We start from the raw sequence: 22,508 nt of genomic DNA on the forward strand, positions 1-22,508 counted from the left end.
AGTAAACAAAGGAGTAAAATCAATTCAGGCATGGGTGGAGTGTGGAATGTTTGCCTTTGCAGACCATTTACATGCACAAAAACCTATATAACTCACCAAAGGGAAAACCCCCCCCCAAAAAAAGAAAGCAGAATAGGTTCAATTACTTAAGTAAATGTACTTAGCTACACTCAACCACTCACTATTTTTGTTGGATATTGATCTTGGTGTGAGCATTGATAACCGAAAAATTCAGACAGCTGTAATTATTTTAATTTCTCTTATATAGGCTTCTTCAACTTCTCACAAAGGCATGATTGGTTACCTGGGCAACTGCAGCTTTGTGTTTCTTCATCAGCTCATTCATATCTTCCTGATCCTCGTCATTACGAGACTGCAGGTCGTTTTTCTCCCTCTGCAGGCGGCTAACCTGCTCCTCCAGCTGAAGGACGAAAGCAGGAGGAAACACACATTGTTTTGCGTACAGTAGAATGACAGGATTTATTCATGAGCTGTTGAATATGATAAATGGTCGTTAGTGCTGGAATCTCATCTGATGGCAGAGAAACACAATCTGGAGTTGGGGTTCAGGCTGGAGGATGAGAGCAATTGGAGATAATCAATTGGTTTATTTGGGCTGAAGAAAATGCAGCATACTGGTGATGTCCTATTTAGAGTTCTTCCTCTGTGTTTAGGGGGACTCAGACCCTCATATGCATTCTCTAATCTGGGAAAGACCTTCCCTTGCCATAAATGCAGCAATTAACAAGCAAAGCACAGGCACACAGCACTCTGCGTGTCGTCCCCAGAGAAACAAACACCCTCAGTCTACGAGGCAGCGCCCTCAGGAGACAGCCATTAATGAGCAGATGGAGAGAAAAAAACAACAGTCAACAAAGCTTATTTATCCATTAGAGATAAATGTTGAATTCAGATATATGCTGCCAAAGGGCATTTATTATTTTAACACCCCACCATGGTTTGATGATGCACACATATCATTGTTAGAACCCCGCTGTATTCCTAAGAGTGAAGGCAGAAAACCTGCATCAATAATAAACTGTGTTTGCTGTTTTGGGGTTGTATTGGTTCTCAAAAAGATGAATATAGAAGCATTTACAGAAACAATTTATTTTTGTATCAAAAAGTACTGTCTGTATTGTGAGATGAAAGACCGGGGTAGGTTTTTTGTTTGTTTCTATAAATATATGAAATATGAATGTGTGATAATATACACACTGCTGTCAAAAGTTGTATTGTTTTAGAAACATATGAAGAACTGATTGTAGACTAACATACATGTATGGAAATACAATGAGTGCATTTGCAGCCAGCAGTTTTTATTTAGTCATGTCAGAGCATTAATGTCGTACCTAAGTCAAATAAAATCATAACTATTTTAGTTTATGTCAATCAAAATTGAAACATAGTATATTTACCTTTTCAGTCTATACAGTGTATCTAAATATCTCTGAGTCCTTCTGACTGTTCTCATTGTTGATAATAGTAAGTATCCTATTTGAAATAAGTTTTAATTTCTCAAATGTTATATTAGTCTTCTTTATTTTTCATCAACAATATTGCATGTTAACAGTCAAAGCTAATATGAAGTAACGTTGGTGCAGTCTTGACATCGTCATGTCTTAGTCATGGAAAACCCCTTTGGTGACTGTTTCACTTTACCAAATATTCTTGTGTCAAAACTCACCGACATCTTAGTTTTGACCACGTCCTCCATTTGGATATGCAAGTCCTCTATTTCGATCTCCATGCTCTTTCGAGCCTTAACTGCTGCTGCGGAAGTGAACTCTGACTCCTCTAGCTGTGAGAAACAGGAGGGAGGGAAAGATGCCGGAAGGGAGAGGAGGGAGAACCATTAATGGGCACAGATCAAGGATCTATCCTGCAGGGTATATGCAGGAACCCTGAAGTCAAATGTAATATCTTTTAAGACCTTTTTTAAGACCCTTTCCATACATTTTAAGGCCTCATCGCCACTTGGAGTTTTAACCGGTTACATTGGCGACACACTTTACCTCACATTGACTATATACACAGTATGTATTGTCCTTCCTCCTTATCTTCCAACCATTTGGACGCAAACTTGCTTTTCCCCATAACGATGTTGTTTAAAAACCGGCGTAAACGGACCTTCGCGCGCTATCAAGCAGTGAGCGTGCGATGTCCTCTTCAGATGACGTCAAACCCAACGGGATGCCATAAATAAACTACAAAGAATCACACCACACACCTACACACCTACACAATGATTACATTCAGGCAAACTGTAGAATACAACCTCTTTGGACAATTGATATACTTATTGAAAACAAGCTACAAAATGTAATACCTTGGAAAATGCCCTTTAAAAGTTTTTACTACTTTTTAATAGCCTTAATTTTCGCTAAATTGATTTATCAACTTTTTATACTTTTTAAGACCCCGCGGACACCCCGTCCTGGAAACGCTCAGGATTTACCGCAGTTCAAAATGTGTTTTTTTCCACAGAATACACAGGAAGGTGTTTGATTGTGTGGCATACTTGATTTTTAAGCTGAGCAATCTCCCTCTTGCTGGGGGCGTTACTCTTCAGGTGGTCAAGCATAATCTGTGCATCAGCCAGAAGGACTTTGGTTCTCTTCAGGTCTTTCCTTAGCCTCTTCTCCGTCTCAACATCCCTCTGGCTCACCTGAATCACATTATTTGAAAAAGTATTGTTACACACTCTCCATTTTCCCATCTTCCTTCACAAACCCACAAAGTGGCTTCTCTCCAATCGAAAAGAAGTGGCCCGCACTAAATTGCACACTTGTACCTGGTCCTGGGCATTGAGCAGTTTGGACTCCAGCTCTCTCCTCTCACGCAACACTTTCTGCTTGTCTTCATACTCCTCCTCCAGCTGCACCTCCATCTGTTTCAGCTGCAGGACACATGAACAGAGTGTCAGGATGCACGAACAGATGATGAGTGATAAACATAACACACCATCTTCCATCCTGTTAGACACGACTGCTCTCGCATGTAGAAGACAAATGCCCCTGAGCTAATATGCTAGCCTGAAGATACATTCTTTGGAAATAAAATGTATAATTTTGTATTAGATACAAATGAGAATACTTATTGTACTCCAAATTGTATTTCCTTTTTTGGATATGCATGTAAATGGACTGTACTTAAATAGCGCTTTATCCAGTCTTTACGACCCCTCAAAGCGCTTTACATACTACATGTCATTCACCCATTCACACCCATTCATACAGAGCAGTGTACCTTACTCTAGGACCTAACATTCACACATTCACACACCGTTGGCCATCGGGAGCAACTCAGGTTAAGTATCTTGCCCAAGGATACATCGACATGGGCGGCATGGGCTGGGATCGAACCCACAACCTTCTGGTTGAAAGATGACCGCAATCCCTCGCAGCCACAGTCGCCCAGTGTACTCAGGCTTTGGGAGTAATGAAATACATGAGATGGGTCGATGTAATTGGGATTTAAAAAAAAGGTACCTGTATTCCCTTACATTTATAGGAACAAAAGACATAATCAGATTACTTTTATATTTAAAGGATTACTAGCAGGATTACAATGAAACAATAGATTTTCAAATCAAGAACAATAAAATCAAACAATAGCAAATGTTCCAGTTTATCATCGTGGCCTTTGGTTTAAAGAATGCTTTCACTGGATAGAAATGTTGCCATCTACTCAACAAACAAAAACAGAGCATTATGTTTTGCTCCATTTTATTATTGCTTCTTTTTAAATGTATAAGGTGGTCATGTGTTGTGTACTTTAATTGTTGTTCTACAGACTAAAGCCTGAAGATGCATAATGGAAGCAAGGTTTAAAAAACACTAAACAGATAACACATTTTTTAAACAAACATCTTGGTTTCTTTTAATCTAAGTATATATTGTTTGGTTGCTCACATAATATACTTTCTAGTATTTGATATTGAGGTAATCAAAAGGCAACAGAAACGTGACACTACATTTATATTGTGGTACTCAGATTAGGTTACTGATTACATTTCTTCGAAGGCAATTAGTAGCTGTAACAGAATACATGCTTAACGTCACAACCCTGCGTGCACTGTTAGGAAGATGTACGCTTTACGTTTGTACCGTATGTTCCTATGACATGGTCTAATGTATTATAAACTATATAAATATTATTTAAACGTTCTTATGATAAATAAAGCATACAGTATATGTTTACCGCATAGACAGATACTATTGCCAAAGTAAACTCAACTCAAACTCAAGTTGCATGGGTCTCTCAGTAAAATGAATTTCAACACACATTTGTGAGTGTGTTTCTGAGTGCTGGCTTGACCCGGCCCTATCAATTGAGTTGTAAAGATAGAGGAGCTATGTATAGAACAAATGAGCACATATTTGAGCGCAGGAAAGAGCAGCACCTACCTTCTTACTGCAAGAATGCCTGATCTCGTCTACCTCTTCATCCTTACTCTCGATATCTTTGGAGTGGGTCTGCCTCTGCCTCTCCATCTCCATCTCGAGCCGCAGCTTAGCCTGAGAGCAACCCGAGGCGACACACATGTAACGGCACGCTAAATAAAAGCACAATCACGGAATTCACCTAGAATTGCCGCGTTGCAGTTGAATGTATACAACGAGTAATCAAGATTAGGACATCGTTTTTTTGTTATGGCCCAAAATATGCTTTTTGAGGTCACAGTGATCGTGATCTTTGTCCCTCGAATTTGATTTGACGTGGAGATATTGCGCTCGTCAGAATTTGGCAGATATGAGGTCAAAGGGAACATGGTCTTTGACCTTTTGCCAAATCTGTTCATCCACGAGTCCAATTAAACACCAAATGTGTCTTTCAACACTGTGACTTCAATTAGAACTAGTGACAGAGACTAGTGACAACTAGCTATATACTAGAGATATCTTAACACATTTATATAAATAGTGGTTCTTCGGAAAAATATTAGGGTAAAAAGCAGTCTTTGATGAGGTATAGGACTTTGAGAATAACATGATTGAGTTTAAAAACCCAAACGTGTGATATAAGCTGCTTTGATCAGTAAAACATTTTGAATATTTCATCATACAGATTTAAAATACCCCCTCAGGCGCCCTTTACCTGCTCCAGCATCTGGATGCTTCCCGCCTGTTCGTCCAGCTCCTCCTCCTGGTCTTTAACTTTGGCCTCAAGGTCGCGGAGCTGCTTCTTGACCTTGGCCAGCGAGGCCTCGTCCTTGGACTCCTGGGAGGACAGATCCTGCAGCTCTGCCTCCAGCTGCTGCACCTTTATGTTCACCGTGCACAATTCATCGTCCTTTTCCTGAAGGCGTACAAGATACAGTAAAAGGCACACCTGGACCAGCACAGTTACATCAAATAGAGAGCAGACGTGTAGTCCCTGAGAGAGGACATCAGAGTGCATCTCTGTGAAGGGGCTTACCTGCAGCTGCTGGCGGAGGTTAAACATCTCACCAGTCATTAAGTCTTTCTCTCGGGCCAGCTTCTCCCTCTGGCTCCTCTCTCTTTGTACCTCCGCCTGAGCCTGGTTCTGCTCCAGGTCAAATCTGAAAACACACACACATGAACACACAGCTCAGCAAATATGTTGACCAGGGTTCCATAGGACTTAAATGCTAAGCATCATAGTAAACACTTTAGATGTTATTACACAAAGGGCCAAAATGTGCACATTTGGTTAAAGGATATGTAATGGATCAAATCAGAAGACATTAATTGAGTACATTTCTTTAAGTAGTGCAATATTAAGGTACTCTACTTGAGTATTTTCCTTTCCTGCTCATTTATACTTCTACCCCAACAAACATATTAACAAATAATAAATCATATATTATTATAGGTTAAGATAAAACTTGATCGATCCCTTTGTGACATTCACAAGCTACACAGCAGTATTATATACAGTAAACAAAATTGAATAAATAGGTCCTCCTTTACCAGAAATACATTACAGTGATTAACACTTTAACCCGTCACATATTCTAATTAAATAATAAAGTATAAAACTATATTTTGATGCTTGTTTAACTTGTGTATTTCTACTGTACTTCTTCCAACTCTGAATATAAGTAATACATCTAGTTATACCTCATCATAAATGTTCATAGTTGTGTGAAGTGATAGAAGAAGTTGTACAATTGTTGTTAAATATAAACCACACTAATTCAATACATAAATATAACTCCTGTTGCTTAGGAGATTTTGAGCCTTGGAGGTTATTGTGGACAAAGAGCTCCATTCTGCGCTACCTCTATTTCAGCCTCCCCCTCTATTAGACATCAATTTACCATTGGATTGTAATAACCTGCAAAATGTTTTCTTCAATTGTCTGGGGCAGAAACACTTATGGTTAGTGAACTTAACAGCTAAGTGTTTCATGCTGTCAGCTCGTTGTAATTCCCTGTTTTTCTCTCTGAAGCGCGGCAGAAATAATTTCACCCACAGAGCATCTTCAATTAGCCACAGGGGAGAGATCACATTCTGCCACGGCGATAGCTTCTCAAGTGCTTAAAGCCTGACTCATTTTCTCGGCTAATGCAATTCCACAGATTACAGAACGTCTCAGTCAAATTAAAGAAAATGTTAGTGTTCTTCTGCCAGGTCAGGTCAGAGTGGCTGCGCCTGGGCTTTCAAGTAGAAAACAGCAATATGTTCTCTGTAATGTGTGTTTAGAAAAGAAAGCAAGCCAGACAAAGAAACTGACTTCCTCTGCTTCTTCTCCAGATCGTGGTTGCGGCTCTGCAGGCCCTCCAGGTGAAGCTTGGTGTCCTGCAGTTCCGCCGTCATTTTCTGGCACTTCTTCTTCAGCTGCTGCACAGAGCGCTGCACATCCTCATTATCTGTCTGCAAATCAGCCAGCTGCAGCATGCACACACACACAAATAAACAAGTAAACACACAACCTTTGTATGATTCTTTCATGACAGCATAACTACAACTTTTATATAAGTAGCTGGCCATATTGTGTGGTAACCAAAGATTGAAATAGATTTTTTTCAGGACTTGGATATAAAAAAAAGGTTCTTGCCCTTCTCTCAACATGTCTTTTGCCTTGCTGCTCTGTGTCCAGCTTCTCATCAAACTCCTGCTGAAGTTTCTTTTTAGTGAAGTCCATTTCACGAATGGCCCGGTTGTATTTTATCCGCCACTCACCTATTGGAAGAAAGAAAAGATGTACGATTTGGGAAATGTCTGTGGAACATTTTGATAGTCTACTGCCTTTATTGCAGTCCCAGGAGGATATAGAAAGGAGAAAAAGGCTCAAAAGCTCAGAAATTATGTATGCTGTGGATTATGGAGTGTACTGTACTTTACTGTCGGTGATGGTTATTACATTCATATAATCTTTCAGGAAAGAACGTCTCTCGTCCAATCCCCGACCTTATGAGGTCAAAAACTTTGGACAGGAAACTATGAAGTAGCCTTTGCTTTCAGGCTCTAATCTTGTATAAACCTGAGGTAGGAATTCAGGGCACAGCACAATAGTAGTTAGAGAAGGACACGTCTAAGTGGCACTTTCCACAGTTCTTAGCTGACCCTAATTCTGGAGCTGTCAGAGGCTATCAGAACCATAACAGCGGCCAGGCAGACATTCAGGTTCAGGTTCATTTCCAAGCCTTATCATTTCAGAGGCTGTCCATTTCTCCTTCACATACCAACAGCGGCTCCTCCATCAGCGCCGCTCATTAGCATATATATAGCATAATGACAACTTGCAGGGCCACCGGCTCTGATCCCAACGATTATTTTCTCATTCATCTAAGAATTCTGATATGCTCTGTAATGGCTTGTCTGCTGAGGTCTGTTGAAGAGGGGGCAGGGAACACAGAAAAAAAAAGGCTCATGGACAATATGCTCTCAGCGGGGGCTCTCTTCCCCAGCAGGTGGAGACTCATCGGTAAAAGGCATTAGTTGTATGCCTGGGAGCGAACATCTTAATCCCTGAGCGGTAAATCTCAAACTTGGAAATTACACTTAATAGCATTGCGCAAGATTTGACCAAGTCTCGCTGCCATGTCAGACAAAGCTGCTAATTCCCACAGCTACAGCCATTAGTATTAAAGTTTTTCTAACTGTGCACATAATGCTGCTATGCTCGGTTCAGAAAATGATGCTTGTGACCTGAGCTGACATGCCCATTAGGCAGGTCTTGGCAAGCTGCTGGGAATGTCACAAGGACCAATTAATTAGGGGAATTAAAATAAATGTTTAAGAACAATGATGACCAAAAATTTGGTTCCAAAGAGAAGGTAACACTTTTTAGGTATCTAATGCATTATAAACGTAACTATAATTTGCTTATAGCACTGTATTTATACAGGTAAGATAAATATGTTTCAGCTTTTCATTCATTTGAGTCAATTGAGTCTTAAGAGTGAGTTTTGGGGGGAAAAGTAAAATGTAAAAGTCCACAATGAATCGTTCATGAGCTTTAAGTTGTGTCAAATTGGAGTTCTACAATTTCTGTAATGATCGGTTAAACAGATGTATATATTTGTTTATGTGTGTGTTGTGTTTGCATAGTTTTAATGAGCAAACCATGACTTATGTTGAAATGTAAGCAGCTGGTAATGTATTTTATCCACCTATACCTTAGGAATGTCATTGCTGCACTCAAGAGAAACAGTATAATGTATTCCAATTACAGGAATTATAATGCATAATGAACTAAACTAAATGTCAGTGATACTTGACCTTCTATATCAAATGCTTCATAATTTATGTTGTATAACTATCCAAGGTAAGCCCCCACACAATGCAGACTCTTGCAATATTGCGCAATACACCTGCAATGTGCAATACATACACTGTTTTTTTGCAATTGTAATGTGCAATTATCCCTTTTATGTGAAAAACATAAACAACACCGTAATATGTTACTAACTTCCTTTTGGTTTTTTAATTGCTGCTACTTATTTTTAGTCATGGCTGTGTAGTTTTTTTTTTATTATGAATTATATTATATATATATATATATATAATATTACTAATGTGGGTTTTCTTTAATCTGAGCTTACTCTTTATTATTGCATGCCTTTTTTGTACCTGCTATGCCACCTTTGCTGTAACATTGTACATTTCCCCACTGCAGGACTTATAAGGGAATTCAGATTCTGATCATGTGTTTTGATTGTTATTAAGCATTAGGACCATTTATGTGCGCTTATAACTATAAGTATACAGTGCTGTAAGCAGCTTCTAATGAACCATTATTATAGTTTATGCATTATAAACATAGAAACTGTTAATTAAGGTTTTTTTCTCCCTCAAATTGTTGACATATAATTAAACCCAGCACTTGACGCTTGTCTTGGCGTCTATTATGTCATCTGCAAATGACAACTAACCTGCATCATCGTCATCGTCCATCTCCCCGTTGAGATCTGAGGCTTTCATCAGCCGAGCTTCCATCACCTCCATCTCCTGCGACTCTAATTGTTTCTTCATGGCATCAAACTTGGCCTGGAATGCACAGATTCACACAGAAATTACGTTTTTCATGCATTAATTATTAAATTGGAAAAGTACCACTTTTTTATTTAAATTGTATTAATATAGGGAAATAACTAAAATGACACATTTGTTCAGGGGGCATTACAGTGTTTACAGAATATAACACTCTTTCCTTAGACCTCTTGCATTGTACAAGGACAAACTCCCATAGAAATCCCACAATTAATGTGGAAATGATGGAAGAAACCTTGGGAAGAGCAACAGAGGAGAGATCTTGTTTTCTGGGTGACTGTGGCTGCAATGGAGTGAGGTCGACTTTCAATAGGGAGGTTTTGGGTTTGATCCCAGCTTTTGCAATCAACATGTATCCTTGGGCATGATACTAAACCAGGAGTTGCTCCCGAAGGCATGGCAAATGTTATGTGAATGTGTTGTGTCTCGTCAGATTTGTTAATATTATTTCTCTGTCTAGTTTATATTGTCAAGTCCGCGTCTGCTAACCCTTTTTGTTGTCTGCCATTTCCTGTTTTACTTTGTTATTTCCTTTCTCATTTCAGGTAGTTCGACTCCTACCTTGTCAGTGTGTTCACTGACCTGATTACCTGCCTCGCCCTTATTGTTTGCACCTGTAGAGTCCCTTGTATGTGTACATATTCTGTGTGTTCCCTGTGCCAAGTGCCAGATTGTTTTTGAACCTTGTGATACTTGTCACCCAGTTTGTTATCTTTGCTATTGTGAATTTCAGTTAGTTTTTTTGTAGAGTAATTTTTTGGAGTCCTAGCTCTGCTTATGTGATTGTATTGCCTTGCTTATCACCGCAAGTAAAATCCTTTTTTGAATCATCTTTTGTCTGGAGTCGTGCATTTGGGTCCTATCATTTTTTGTGTGCTCCAGTCGAAACAGAATGTTAGCCTACTTGAGCAAAAATGGCACATTTCTCTGTATGAATGCGGTGGTAATGATGACTTGTAGAATGTAAAGTGATTTGAGGGGTGGTAAAGACTGGATAAAGCAGGAACGAGGAAAATGTCATGCCAATCACTTTTTTTCCAATATTTTCTTTATAATGAAGGCATTAGGTATCTGTTTAATGGACACAACGCATTAACTGCAATAAAACAGATGACCTAAACATACAGTAGATATAAATATATATATCCTGTTTTTCACAGTCACAGGAAAATATTATAAAAATATGAATCAAGGTGTTTTAATGTTTTGTATACACTTGATTCATTCATTTCCTCTTTACTCCGCAAAGATGATTATCAAATATATTTATCGACAACACTTTAGGGATCTGCCACCTGATGTTTTGGACATGGTACTACACCTTCCAAATAACTCTCACCAGTAATGGATGCAAATAGAGAACAGTTGAACTATAATGACACTAGAGTGTGAGTTTATATCGGGTGTTTACGTGCCTGTAGATCCTTCATTTCCTTCTCCAGGCGTAGTCTCTCTGAAGCCTCAGTCTCCAGCAACTGGGAAGCTGACTCACTAGTGCTTCTCTCATCAGCCAGTTCTGATGACAATTCTGAGATCTGGACACACACACACACACACACACACACACACACACACACAAACAGACAGGGTGTTATATAGCGCAACAAACTTCTTGTGATCAGATCTTTAGCTGAAATGAAAGAGTTTAACTCCACCACAAATCTTATACACCATCCTTCCAGCATGCATTGCCACAGGCGAAAGGGACCCACCCTGCTCTCCAATCGATCCGTGTTCAGTCTCAGTTCATTCCGCTCCTTCTCCACCCTCTCGAACTTTGATTTCTGCTGCTGTATTTCCTCCTGTGAGCACAGAATGCAGCAATATAAGTGTAAAGATATGGGTAGAAGTGTGAAATATTAAGAAATACAAGTAACATCAAAAATGAACAACAGAAAGTTCCATGCTGCTGTGGCATGGGGTGCATTTTTAACTGTGGGGAAACTATCAGACAGGATTTATCACAAAAGCCTCCTCACATCTCTGTTCCGCATCTGCTCCTCTGTGAGCTGGACTCTAATGAGGGGCTGCACGGTGGTGAAGAGCTTCCACCATGGCCAGTCCTTCACGCCGCGATTCTTCATGATGTTTTTCTGGATGCAGCGCATAGCTAGATCCTGGATCTAAAAACACACATAGGAAGAAGTGGTCACCCAACAGGAACACATATGGGGATTCCAGTGTTTTTCACCTTCAGATTCAAGGACTATCCAGGCAAAATTCCCTGAAATTTAAGTGAGACATGGAACAGAAATGATTACCTTTAAGACAGTGGGGTTTTCTTATGATTAGAACTAGAAGGCTTTACAGAAGATCATTGAAAACAATACAAAAAAGAAAGGCTTAGTTGTGTTCTGTGTTCAGTGATGACAGACTATGTGCTTGTCTTGCTTTCTCTAACATGGTGCGGAAAAAAGTAAAAAAATGGAAGGACTTCATTTCTATTCTTGCTAAAGACAAATAAATGGAATTGAATTTATTTTCTTCAAATTCAAAAACTTTCAAGGATTTTAACGACCCACAGAATCCTTGACACATACTGTAGACCAGGGGTGCCCAATGCGTCGATTTTGATCGACCCGTCGATCGCAAGGGTAGTGTGGGTAGATCGCATGGCAATTGAAAACTGATTGACGTACAGGTAAGCCAGTCTGAGTTGCATTGTGCCATACCGGTTCATGCAGTTATGAGGGGGCCTCACCTCCTCATCTGAAGCGCAAATGCGGCGCACTATTATACGCTTATGTGTCCACATAAGCGCGTCCACAGTTTATCCGCTGTTTAGTCCACTAGCACCCCCCCCCTCCCACGACAGAGATTGGGCAGGGGCGGCCCTGTAGGTAGATCATTTGGGCGTGGTCAGTTTAAAAGTAGCTCCCAAGCTGAAAAAGTCAGGGCACCCCTGCTGTAGACAATGGTAGTGTAATCCTAGACATGTCCTGTAAATAGATCTTTCAATACAAAGTGCTTCATAAAAGGACAACAGAGATAATGATAGCTTCACTGCTGCAAAATGTCAAGTACCCGGTGTAAAATACAGTATATGATAAGAGATAATGTATGGGTATTATAGGACAACAGGGACCATTGGTCTATGAGACGATGCCAGAATGAAAGGAAAGTCTTAATTAGGGGAGACCAGGGCAAATACTCCAATCAGAAACAAGGTAGAATGATGACGCTTACTCTGCACATGCTCAGTAGGACTTTTTCTCCGACTTTGTAAAAGGAGTAGGAGCATTAGAAAAGGTAATCATAGGTATTGTATACATATAACAGAATTTTCTTCAACTGTCTTAAGTTTAATAACCTATTTAAAAACATGTATAATGGCTGAAAACTATTTCACACAAATTAAATAAAAAATGTTATGTTAATAGGACATTTTTACACTATTTGGGTTTGTTCTTGTATAGCAGCTCATATGTAAACAATATTTGTTTGTGTAAAATGTGCTTTATAAATGTTAAAAACAATATAAGATATTGTGAGAAAGTGTATTATTATCAACATATTATTATAATAAGTCAGCCATAATGAAGGTTTCTTTCATTGTGAGTTTGTCTGTATAGTAGATTTAAAGTGGTTTACTTAGCCCCTAAACATTGTTACAATTGCCCCCAACATGGGGCCAAATATAACACTCTTGCATTACATTATTTACTCTAGTACACTAGTTGATTCCTTATTCATGATAACATGTAGATTGTATTATGAATTGGTGCTCATATACATGTTTGTATGAAAAGATAATAGCGGCTTATTGATGTATAAAAGGTTATTATTGCCCCTGGTCTCTCATACTTATTGGAATAAAGGATTTACAGAGCTCATCTACTTCTTGCCGTATCATTCCCACCATGGATAAACCATATTTGAACAACATTTCACTACCCATACAAAGTTAGATTGCCTGAGTATGGGCTCACACAGCTAACCAAGGACTTGCCAGCCTCCTCTGGAGAGTTTCTGCAGAATGTGTTCCAAGGCTGGAAGCTCATTTTTGATTAATTAAATCAAACACGTTGGCAGCTAATTCCAAGTATTACACGATTTCCATGCTGCTTATGCAGGAGGCTCTCCAGCAGCAGCAGATTACGGGCAAACCCAATTAGAGCAACGCATTTCTCAGCATCAGGTACATTTCGCCCTGAAGGTACTCCCTATGACCAATTAGGATTTGTCACACAGTGAAAGCCTTTACATGGAGCAAAAATGCAGCACATCTCTGAGAGAAGATTTAAACAGGTCTCAGTTGTCATATTTAGTCTGAAATGAATAGAAAACAAACAAAACATTATACCACATGAACACCGTGGATAAACATTTTTGTATTCAGATCACATTAAGAGGCCTTGACAGCTGTAAGACAGTGTGATGTAATGAGGTTTATGAGCCAAGATTAAGACAAAAGTATGCTTCATTCTCGTTTGTGTCATTGTGTTTGCATGTACAGTATGTGAATGCAGGCCTGTTTGAGTATATGTAAGACATCTAAATGCTGGGATATAAGACTGCAGCACTGCCTGATGTCACTTTGATCTGAAGCTTTATAGCTTCATATTATTCTTTATGGATTTTTTGCTATAGATTTTTGTGCATCTAAATGGTCTGCAAAGGCTAAAATCCCAAAGTTCCCTCTAGAGGGAGATTCTTTCCCACACACTCTCCCTCTGCCTCAAACGCCTCCATTGGATTCCTTTGTTTACTTCTGTATCATAATGACATCACTACATAACACAAGCTTCTACTGGCAAGCGCTAACACATTATACGTGATGTGCTTAGAGGAGCGACATTTCCGACACATCTCTAAGCGGTTGACTCACTTAGTTTTTCAGTCCTGCTTGATATCGTTTTGGTGATACTATCAAATGATATTTAAATATTTAAATACATTTCAAAGAGCTCTATTGCCAAAGGGTTTGATTCGTTAGAGTTAGATTACAATGAGAACTATTTTATTTTTTGAATGGTCTTTCATGGCTTCAGATTTTAGAAGGTCCTTTTACAAATAGGTGTTATTTTTCATGAAGGGTTTGTTTTGTACATAGAGGACAAAACGCTGTACAATGGTTCAACCAGACTGACAATTGAAAGGGCATAACGAGACACCTCTGAGCAACAGCTCTATAACTAAATAAAAGACATCACTAGTCATTGATGAAGTAAAGTGGAAGCTTACCATCTAAATGTGTGCAGATCGAAATAGGAACAGGTGCCCTGAATCAGTGACAAATGAACTGTAATGCCACAAACAAGATGGAATGTACAGGTGTGTTACTTTAGCAAGGCTGTCCTTTAAACCTCGCAATAGAAAACAGAATGTGAGTCTTGGGTTAGCACTATTGGATTTGGATCAGATAAAAAACTGTTGGGAGGCACAATATTTAATATCATTCATTGATTTATTTTCAAATCATCCCTGACTTTTTACATTTTCTGCTAATTGCAATTATGTTGTCTTGCTCTAACACTGTAAAACAGATCCACTCCACTCCTACAAGGACATGTTTGGCTCAATAGTGTGTGCTGAATTTGTTTTTATTCTTCTCCAAATGTAAAGGTGCATACCAACATACTTTACTAGATTTGGTATAAACTGGTATTAAATGCAAGCAATTTGACTTTGTATTATCCGACTATAATCTATCAGCTTTACTTTCATCATCAGAATAATATATGATAACAAGAATTGTCAATATCCCCCCCGAAATATGTAACCCATCCCTAATAAACTAAATATTTAAAATCCAATCAAGTTGTTATGGTTCAGGAATGATAGATTGTCACTTCAAAAAACGAATAAAAAAAGATTTCTCCCCTGTCATGTAACACTGCTGGGACTAAATGGAAGTCTAAATTCTTCTTTTGGGGCCATGGTTTCTTCTCTGTTGAAATTGCCTTCTTGTCTTTTACTTTCTTAAAAATGTGAGATACACACTTTCTATAAAATATGTTCCTTATACCAATGCAAAGCCTATCCATGCCTGCTTTTATGTATCCTCCATATTGAACTACAGGTTTGCATGTTACAAATAAATGAGAAATCCTGCAGAATCCCCCTCATCTGATGAAGGTATATCTCAAAATTCCGGGAGCGGGGCTGCAATGAAGGGAAAATACACAGATGTAGTATTACTAGTCTAAAGCTAGCTTACACTTTCTCCTTTACACTGATGTCAATGCAAATATCTCAGAAAAAAACATATGTAGGGTACCTGAAGGACAAATCTCCCAACGTGGTGGGTTCCTGCTGAGGCAAAATACAGACTTTTCAAATGTCAGGCTGTCCCCTTGATGAGACAGTTGAAAGACGGGGGAAAAAATTATATGGTTTTGTCATTTAATGTCACATGGGCTTGGCACAGCTTCACAAGGTTAACATGCCAGAGAATATCAATCAAGGGAACTTGTGACTTTCTGTCACATCCGTATACATCAAGCAGCATGTGTCTAAGAGGCTTCACCAGAACTCACAGGCACTGTTCCTGAGGCAAAGTATAATCTACTGTACCTGCAACGACTGGATACTTGAAACAGTGCAAGAGGCAATGGAGCCCTATCAATATTCACAAAGGGATAATAGGGTAACAGCAAAAGCGCAAGTGGATGTTATTATACGATGATTACGCTACGATTAAACAGCAGCACGCTGTAAATCACAGTGAGAAGGGGAGATGAGAATCACTCCACAGCCCTGTTTCTGTTTTATTACTCTGGTGTGTGCACTAATTGAATCAAGAATAATATAAACACAATGAGATTCAGAGGGAGATAATTGCCTTTCATTGCAAGTAGAGATAATACACCTCACATGTAACAGTTGAATAGTAATATATCTAGCAAACTGTTGTTGTTGGAGCAGTAGGAAAAAAGGGAAAGCCAACTAGACTTGGCACTGCATCTCTTCCTTTAGAGCACACATGTCAATCCGAAAAATGTAGACCATGCAGACGTAATAACCTCTAAGTAAGTAAGTCATCACTAAGTTACTTCATATGATATGTCAAATGATCCCATCATTCTACAGTAAAGACTGGATGATTTAACTGCAGTTTACCTAGGCCTGTCGCGATAATCGATAAATTGACTTATCGTACGATAAATAAAAATGGACTCGATAACTTTTCTGAGCTTGATAAATTGCCGTTTACATAAAGATGTGACCAGCATTTTAGCCTGGAGCGCTGTGGCTGCCAGGCGCGCTGTGAGGGGCGGGGCTGACACACAGCCAGGTCAGGACACTCCGCGTGCACGTGCAGCAGCGTAGCAGCCAAATTAATAATATAGCGACAAGCGGGAGACAACGTGTGACTTACTCGCGGGGAATTTAAAGTGAAATGGAATTGGTTACAAAACCTAACTACACATCTCGATTCTCCGGTGTGGCAGTATTTTGGATTCAAACCAAATCAACGAGGCGAACCTACGGACTTGAATGAGCCGGGCGGTGAGTCGCATTGGTTAAAAAAAGGTAGCGACAAAAGCAGGCAATACCACGCATTTTAAACCACCTAAAAAACACAACCACCCCATTCCGTTTTCCCAGCTGGGAGCAAACACGGCAGCTGGAGATGGAGAGCCCCCGCCCGACAATGCAAACATGTTGGTGTTCCTTGCTCGAAAACTTAGAAAAACAGATTTGGATATGGCCTGTTGAGGCATCGGGTCTTTGACAGTGGACTGTACACTTGACTGTTGTTTTAAGGAGGTTTTTTTTGCTTGTGAGATAATGTGTGCTCATATTTATTTATTTATATATATATATATATATATATATATATATGAGAGAGAGAGCTCTGTTTTCCAGCCTGACTCTATTTAATTTATTGTTTTGGTTGAGTGTGATTTAATTAATTTATTATAATTTAATTAATTGGTTTTATTTATTATATATAATTTATATATTTTAATATTATTTCACATTTCATTTGCAATGTTGAATGTTCAATATAAAGTTATGTTTGAAAGGATGTACTTGAATTATTATTATATATATTATCATTATGTCTAAAATGGTCTTAAAACGGTGCCGACAATATTATCGTTTATCGCAATAATTTCCAGAAAAATGTATCGTCCAACACAATTAATTATCGTGACAGGCCTAAGTTTACCTGCACCACTCAGAACTGTATGTTTTAAAGCAGGGGTCTCCAACCTTTCTTCATCTGAGAGCTACTTGGAAAAAAGGAAAGTGGCCAGGAGCTACTTGCCTCAAATCGTTTACATTTATTCACATACTGTAGCACTCATCAGTTGAATTAAGCTACTTTTGTACACGTGTGAAATTGCAACACCCAAAGCTTATCAAAAATCTTAACTTCACATCAAGGTCCAAGAAAACGTCAATTTCACACATATTATTATGGCCCACATAGTAAGTGCATCACTGAAAATTCCCATACATGTCCAAGAAAAAAAGACAATGTTTTCACTTCTTATTATGGCCCACATAGTAAATATATCACCTTAATCACCACCTTACAAGCATCTTATGGCACATGTGTGAAATAAGTGGCATTCACTCTTTTTCACAGTTAGTGAGATGACTGGCGCTGCATGGAGTCCACCATAGAGGTGTATCCTGGAGTGTGCCCACTTAGGTTCACTCTAATAGAGTCATTTAAATGTTCATCAGTCAGTCTTGTTCTGTATTTAGATTTCATGACATGCATGTCAGAAAAAGCTGCTTCACAAAGGTATGTAGAACAGAACCAAATAAAGCAGACATTTTCAGTGCTGCTTGGTGAATGTTCTTATAGTTTTCTGGGTCTACAAGATTCCAGAAATGTTGTGAGTTTGCAGAGACTTAAGCTGAACATGATTTTGGAGATGTATAACTTCCATCTCCACAGGATTGAAACTGAAAGGCTCAGCCATCTTCTTCTTTTTCTTCGTCTTGACATGAGTCTGAACACAGCTGACAACAGGAGTATTTACAACAGCATATAAAAACAAAAATACTGCATGTGGGTGCACATTTATTCTCTGTCTTACTGTTACATAAATCCCATGAATGTATGAGCTTAAGTTAGCTATATCATCTCAATCAGTGATTAAGTGAATAATAAAGTTTCTATCAGGTTACCATCAGCCTGTCACTCATTATTTTTAGGGAGGGGGCGGGGTTTGGAGGAACAGAGGAGACGGTGGTCGCGGAAGCTTTCCTCCTGCCTTCACAAACTTGACTCAAGTATTTATCAACTGAAAATTGCAACAGGACATTCATACTCTGCAATCCAAGACTTGATTAAATCCACCAAAAACCTGACATGACGATAACGCAAGTATTTTTGAAACATAAATCCATGTGTGTCTGAGCTGTAGCGACACGGACTGATTCAGGTGCATTTATTGCGGTCTGATTTTTACCACAGTCTGTGAACCCGCGAGCGGCGAGCTACTGAAAAGCTCCCCGCGAGCTACCGGTAGCTCGCGATCGACGTGTTGGAGACCCCTGTTTTAAAGGATACAACATATTTGCATTATCCAAATTTTTAAACGTGTGATCTGTCACCTTCAGGTATTATGATGAGTCATTTTTACTATACTTTGTGGTAATGATTTGAAAGTCTGCAAAAAGTTTGAAAAATGCATTTGAGAATTAATTAAAAGAAAACATTTTGTTCGGGGGGGGGAAACATATGTTGTTAGTGATAAGAATTTCAAATCTTTTCAAAAGTAAGAAAATGTGCCCATCAGTAGTTTTACAGTTAACTCAGCATGTATTGATAGTTATTTATTTTTAATAGAACTAATATTTTAAAGTACAAAAGCAAGTCAAAGAACAAACCACTCTGCACTTTTATTAAAACTGTAACTTACACACCTTTGTTGTTAATTAACATGCATATTAGCAGTATATTGGCTCTTTATAACCATATAAAACACTTATTAATGCCTTATTCTACATGACCATATTTTACAAGTAATAAGCCATTAGTTGATAGTTTTTCCTCAATAACCCTCTAATTAGTCCTTATTTATTGCAAGTAAGGAAGTTGTTGTACATGAGTTTTGGTCTTAATATGCTCTCTTCAATATGTCGAAATAACTCCAAATGAGGTATTTATATCTACGAACATGTTCCCTATTTTAAAGTGAAGTGTTGTTCATAACCAATAAGCTAGTAGTTTGACTCTAATTGACCTGAACAGGTTCCCTATTCAGAGGTTCAGACAGATACCAAAACATGTCAAGTTTCTCCAAGGCTGAGAACACATATGCAGCCTGTACTTTTTAATAAAAACTGATTTTTAACAGATTGTACGTATTTGTGATCATACTGTGTGACCTGCTTGTATGTACTTACACAATATGTGTACTGTTCTCTCTGTGTTGTACTGTCTCAGTGTGACCATAGATTAAACAGCCAGCCAAACTCTTTGGAGAGCCAGGAGCCCACTGTCCACTGAAATTCAAACGGAGTGAAACTATAAAAAAATAAGTGACAAGACACTTAATGATCTCATACATGCAAGTGTACCATACACAGATTACTTGTAGAATATGGTTATGTAGAATAAGGCATTAATAAGTGTTTTATAATGACTAATAAAGAGCCAATATACTGCTAATATGCATGTTAATTAACAACTAGTTGATGGTGAATTTGTGTACCTTAATATGAAGTTGTACCGCTTATATGATGAACATTGATGTCTATGTGCCTTATTCTGTATTTTACATAATTGTTTCAATAAAAAAATATATCTATAACTCAATATATTGAGATAGTAAGTAAATATATTGAGATAGAAAGTCAATAGAGTGGCGAAGTCACGCCCATCTACTTCCGGTCCATGGGACCTTATTTCGGAAAAATTATGTATTGAAGTCAATGAAGAGAGAAAACTTGTCTTTCGATCCCGTTTGAATTGTGCCATGAATTACACATATGATGTTTGTCAATCTTAATAAATCATTTCCATATCAAAAAAGTCACTGTTTGTCGTAAAACTGTTGAAATATAAGACTATGAAAAATCTGCAACTAGAAAGACTACGCGTAAGTGATGTCATAACTGATGTCACAATTGTTTTCCTCCACCAAATAAGAGATAGCTAAGATAAGATTACTTTAACAAGATGCCTGTGTGCTTAGTACCAGGTTGTTATCATACCAGCAATGGGTCTTGCTCGTTATTTCGCTTCCCGTCTGATGAAAGGACCAGGAGTGGCCGGATCAAGTTAGCTACCTAGCTAGTAGCAAGCACGTTAGTTAGCATTACAGTCTTAGCCTTGTCATTTTTATTAGCCTTAACATTAAGTAACATGAAGTAACCCAAAATGTTAAACAGTAAGAGTAGTGGTCATATTTCGTGAACCCTCTGAAGAGTACCCACCTCTTCAAATCTGCTTACTCACTGTAGTGCTCCCCATTATATGTTTCATTTGTGTCCACTTGACTGTCTCCTCCATGATTTCCTGTTTGTGTTTTTATCATGTTCTGTTAGATATTAGCGTTTTCTTTTTTTTTTAACAAATTGTACGGTGTCCTTGAGTGTCATGAAAGGCGCCTAAAAATAAAATGTATTATTATTATTATTATTATTACTACTGTCACACCGGTGTGATCATTCTTTAATACATAATTTAAGCCCGGGGGAGAAATGCTAACGCTAACGCTACATTAGCATCGGCAATCTGTTTTACTTCATGCTATCTGCACAAATGGTTGACATTAAACATTAAAAAGATCAGGCAGTTCAGAGAGAATCAAAGAAAGGCAGGCAGCTTTGCATGACATTCTTCTGGACGTGTTGATAGTGAGGGTAGTCAATCCCTTTTTTGACAAGACAGTAGTGACGGCCATCTTGGTGACGTGTGTGGTTGTGCAAGACCAGAGACCAGAGGCCTGTACTACGAAGCTGGTTCAACCTAACCTGGATATGTTTGAGTTAGCCGGTTGGACTAATCCAAAACATACGCGCTCTCGCTAAACGGTACTACGACGCGGGTTATCAAGTGGATCGCTCAAGCCAGCCGTGCCGTATCTAGTTAGGTGCGCGTTCACATGAAAGGGGTTGTATTTGGAGCATTCGACCAATCACAAACATGGAGAAGCGTACTGACAGCGCAGCGTCATACTTCCTGAATGAAAAGTGAACTTTAATATTAGTCAAATATGAAGAAGTTAAACTTTAAACATCCATGACTTAAACACTTTATCCAGGATAAAAGCCACATAGTTGCACCTGCAAGGTGAAAACAGCTGGTAAAAGAAAAAGTGTTTGAATGCGTACATTAACAGGTTTATGATATCACTACCCCGTCTAAGATACGAGTGGATTTGTCTCGAGTGTTTCGTCAACTTAATGTGTTGCTTAAAATAATACTTCTGCATACAGTATGCGACACTGTGAGTGTTGCACGGCCAGATACGGCTCAGCTGACTCAGATAAGGAAATATATGATACATTATGATGTGATATGCCGCGGACTGTACTTAATGTTACTCTGATCCGGTTACTTATGTTGTGGCAGATGTTTAAGTTATAATAGTCAAGATGGCTCTGAAGATGGGAGGTGATATTCTATTAATGTTCACGTTCACACAGTCGGTGATTTTTGCCGGCCGTCTTTCCTGCAACGGCAGCTTTTCTGTATTTCCTTTCTCCTGTAATATGACTTGATCGCTTTAAACTCTGCACACTGAGCTCTGATTGGTCAGCAGGCAGTGCTTTCACTGAGTTGAGCTCTTAGCCTGCAACCTAACCTGCTCCGGGGCAGGTTAGCCGCACAGCATAAGTTACCATGGAGATCTATCCATCCATCCATCCATCTTCTCCCGCTTATCCGTGGTCGGGTCGCGGAGGTAGCAGTTCCAGCAGAGAGCCCCAAACTTTCTTTTCCCTGGCCACATCAACCAGCTCTGACTGGGGGATCCCAAGGCGCTCCCAGGCCAGAGAAGAGATATAATCCCTCCATCTGGTTCTAGGTCTACCCCTTGGTCTCTTCCCAGCTGGACGTGCCTGGAACACCTCCCTAGGGAGGCGCCCAGGTGGCATCCTAACTAGGTGCCCGAACCACCTCAACTG

General features: G+C 39.0%; 1 protein-coding gene across 1 annotated transcript in view; it reads right to left on the bottom strand.

The window, feature by feature from the left end:
• Positions 1–22,508, bottom strand: part of LOC307019842 (unconventional myosin-XVIIIa-like) — a 117,224-nt gene that overhangs the window by 18,923 nt on the left and 75,793 nt on the right. Inside the window, exons 23-35 of the mRNA XM_079650946.1 lie at positions 11,444–11,587; positions 11,177–11,266; positions 10,880–10,999; positions 9,347–9,461; positions 7,027–7,151; positions 6,703–6,857; positions 5,422–5,545; positions 5,101–5,301; positions 4,410–4,520; positions 2,795–2,899; positions 2,522–2,668; positions 1,688–1,801; positions 305–421 (exon numbers count right to left, since the gene is read on the bottom strand). Of these exons, the coding sequence (XP_079507072.1) occupies positions 305–421; positions 1,688–1,801; positions 2,522–2,668; positions 2,795–2,899; positions 4,410–4,520; positions 5,101–5,301; positions 5,422–5,545; positions 6,703–6,857; positions 7,027–7,151; positions 9,347–9,461; positions 10,880–10,999; positions 11,177–11,266; positions 11,444–11,587 (1,668 nt within the window). The remainder of the gene's footprint in view (positions 1–304; positions 422–1,687; positions 1,802–2,521; positions 2,669–2,794; positions 2,900–4,409; positions 4,521–5,100; positions 5,302–5,421; positions 5,546–6,702; positions 6,858–7,026; positions 7,152–9,346; positions 9,462–10,879; positions 11,000–11,176; positions 11,267–11,443; positions 11,588–22,508) is intronic.

The sequence above is a fragment of the Notothenia rossii genome, assembly GCF_949606895.1.
Source record: "Notothenia rossii genome assembly, chromosome: 9".
NCBI classification, from domain to species: Eukaryota; Metazoa; Chordata; class Actinopteri; order Perciformes; family Nototheniidae; genus Notothenia; species Notothenia rossii.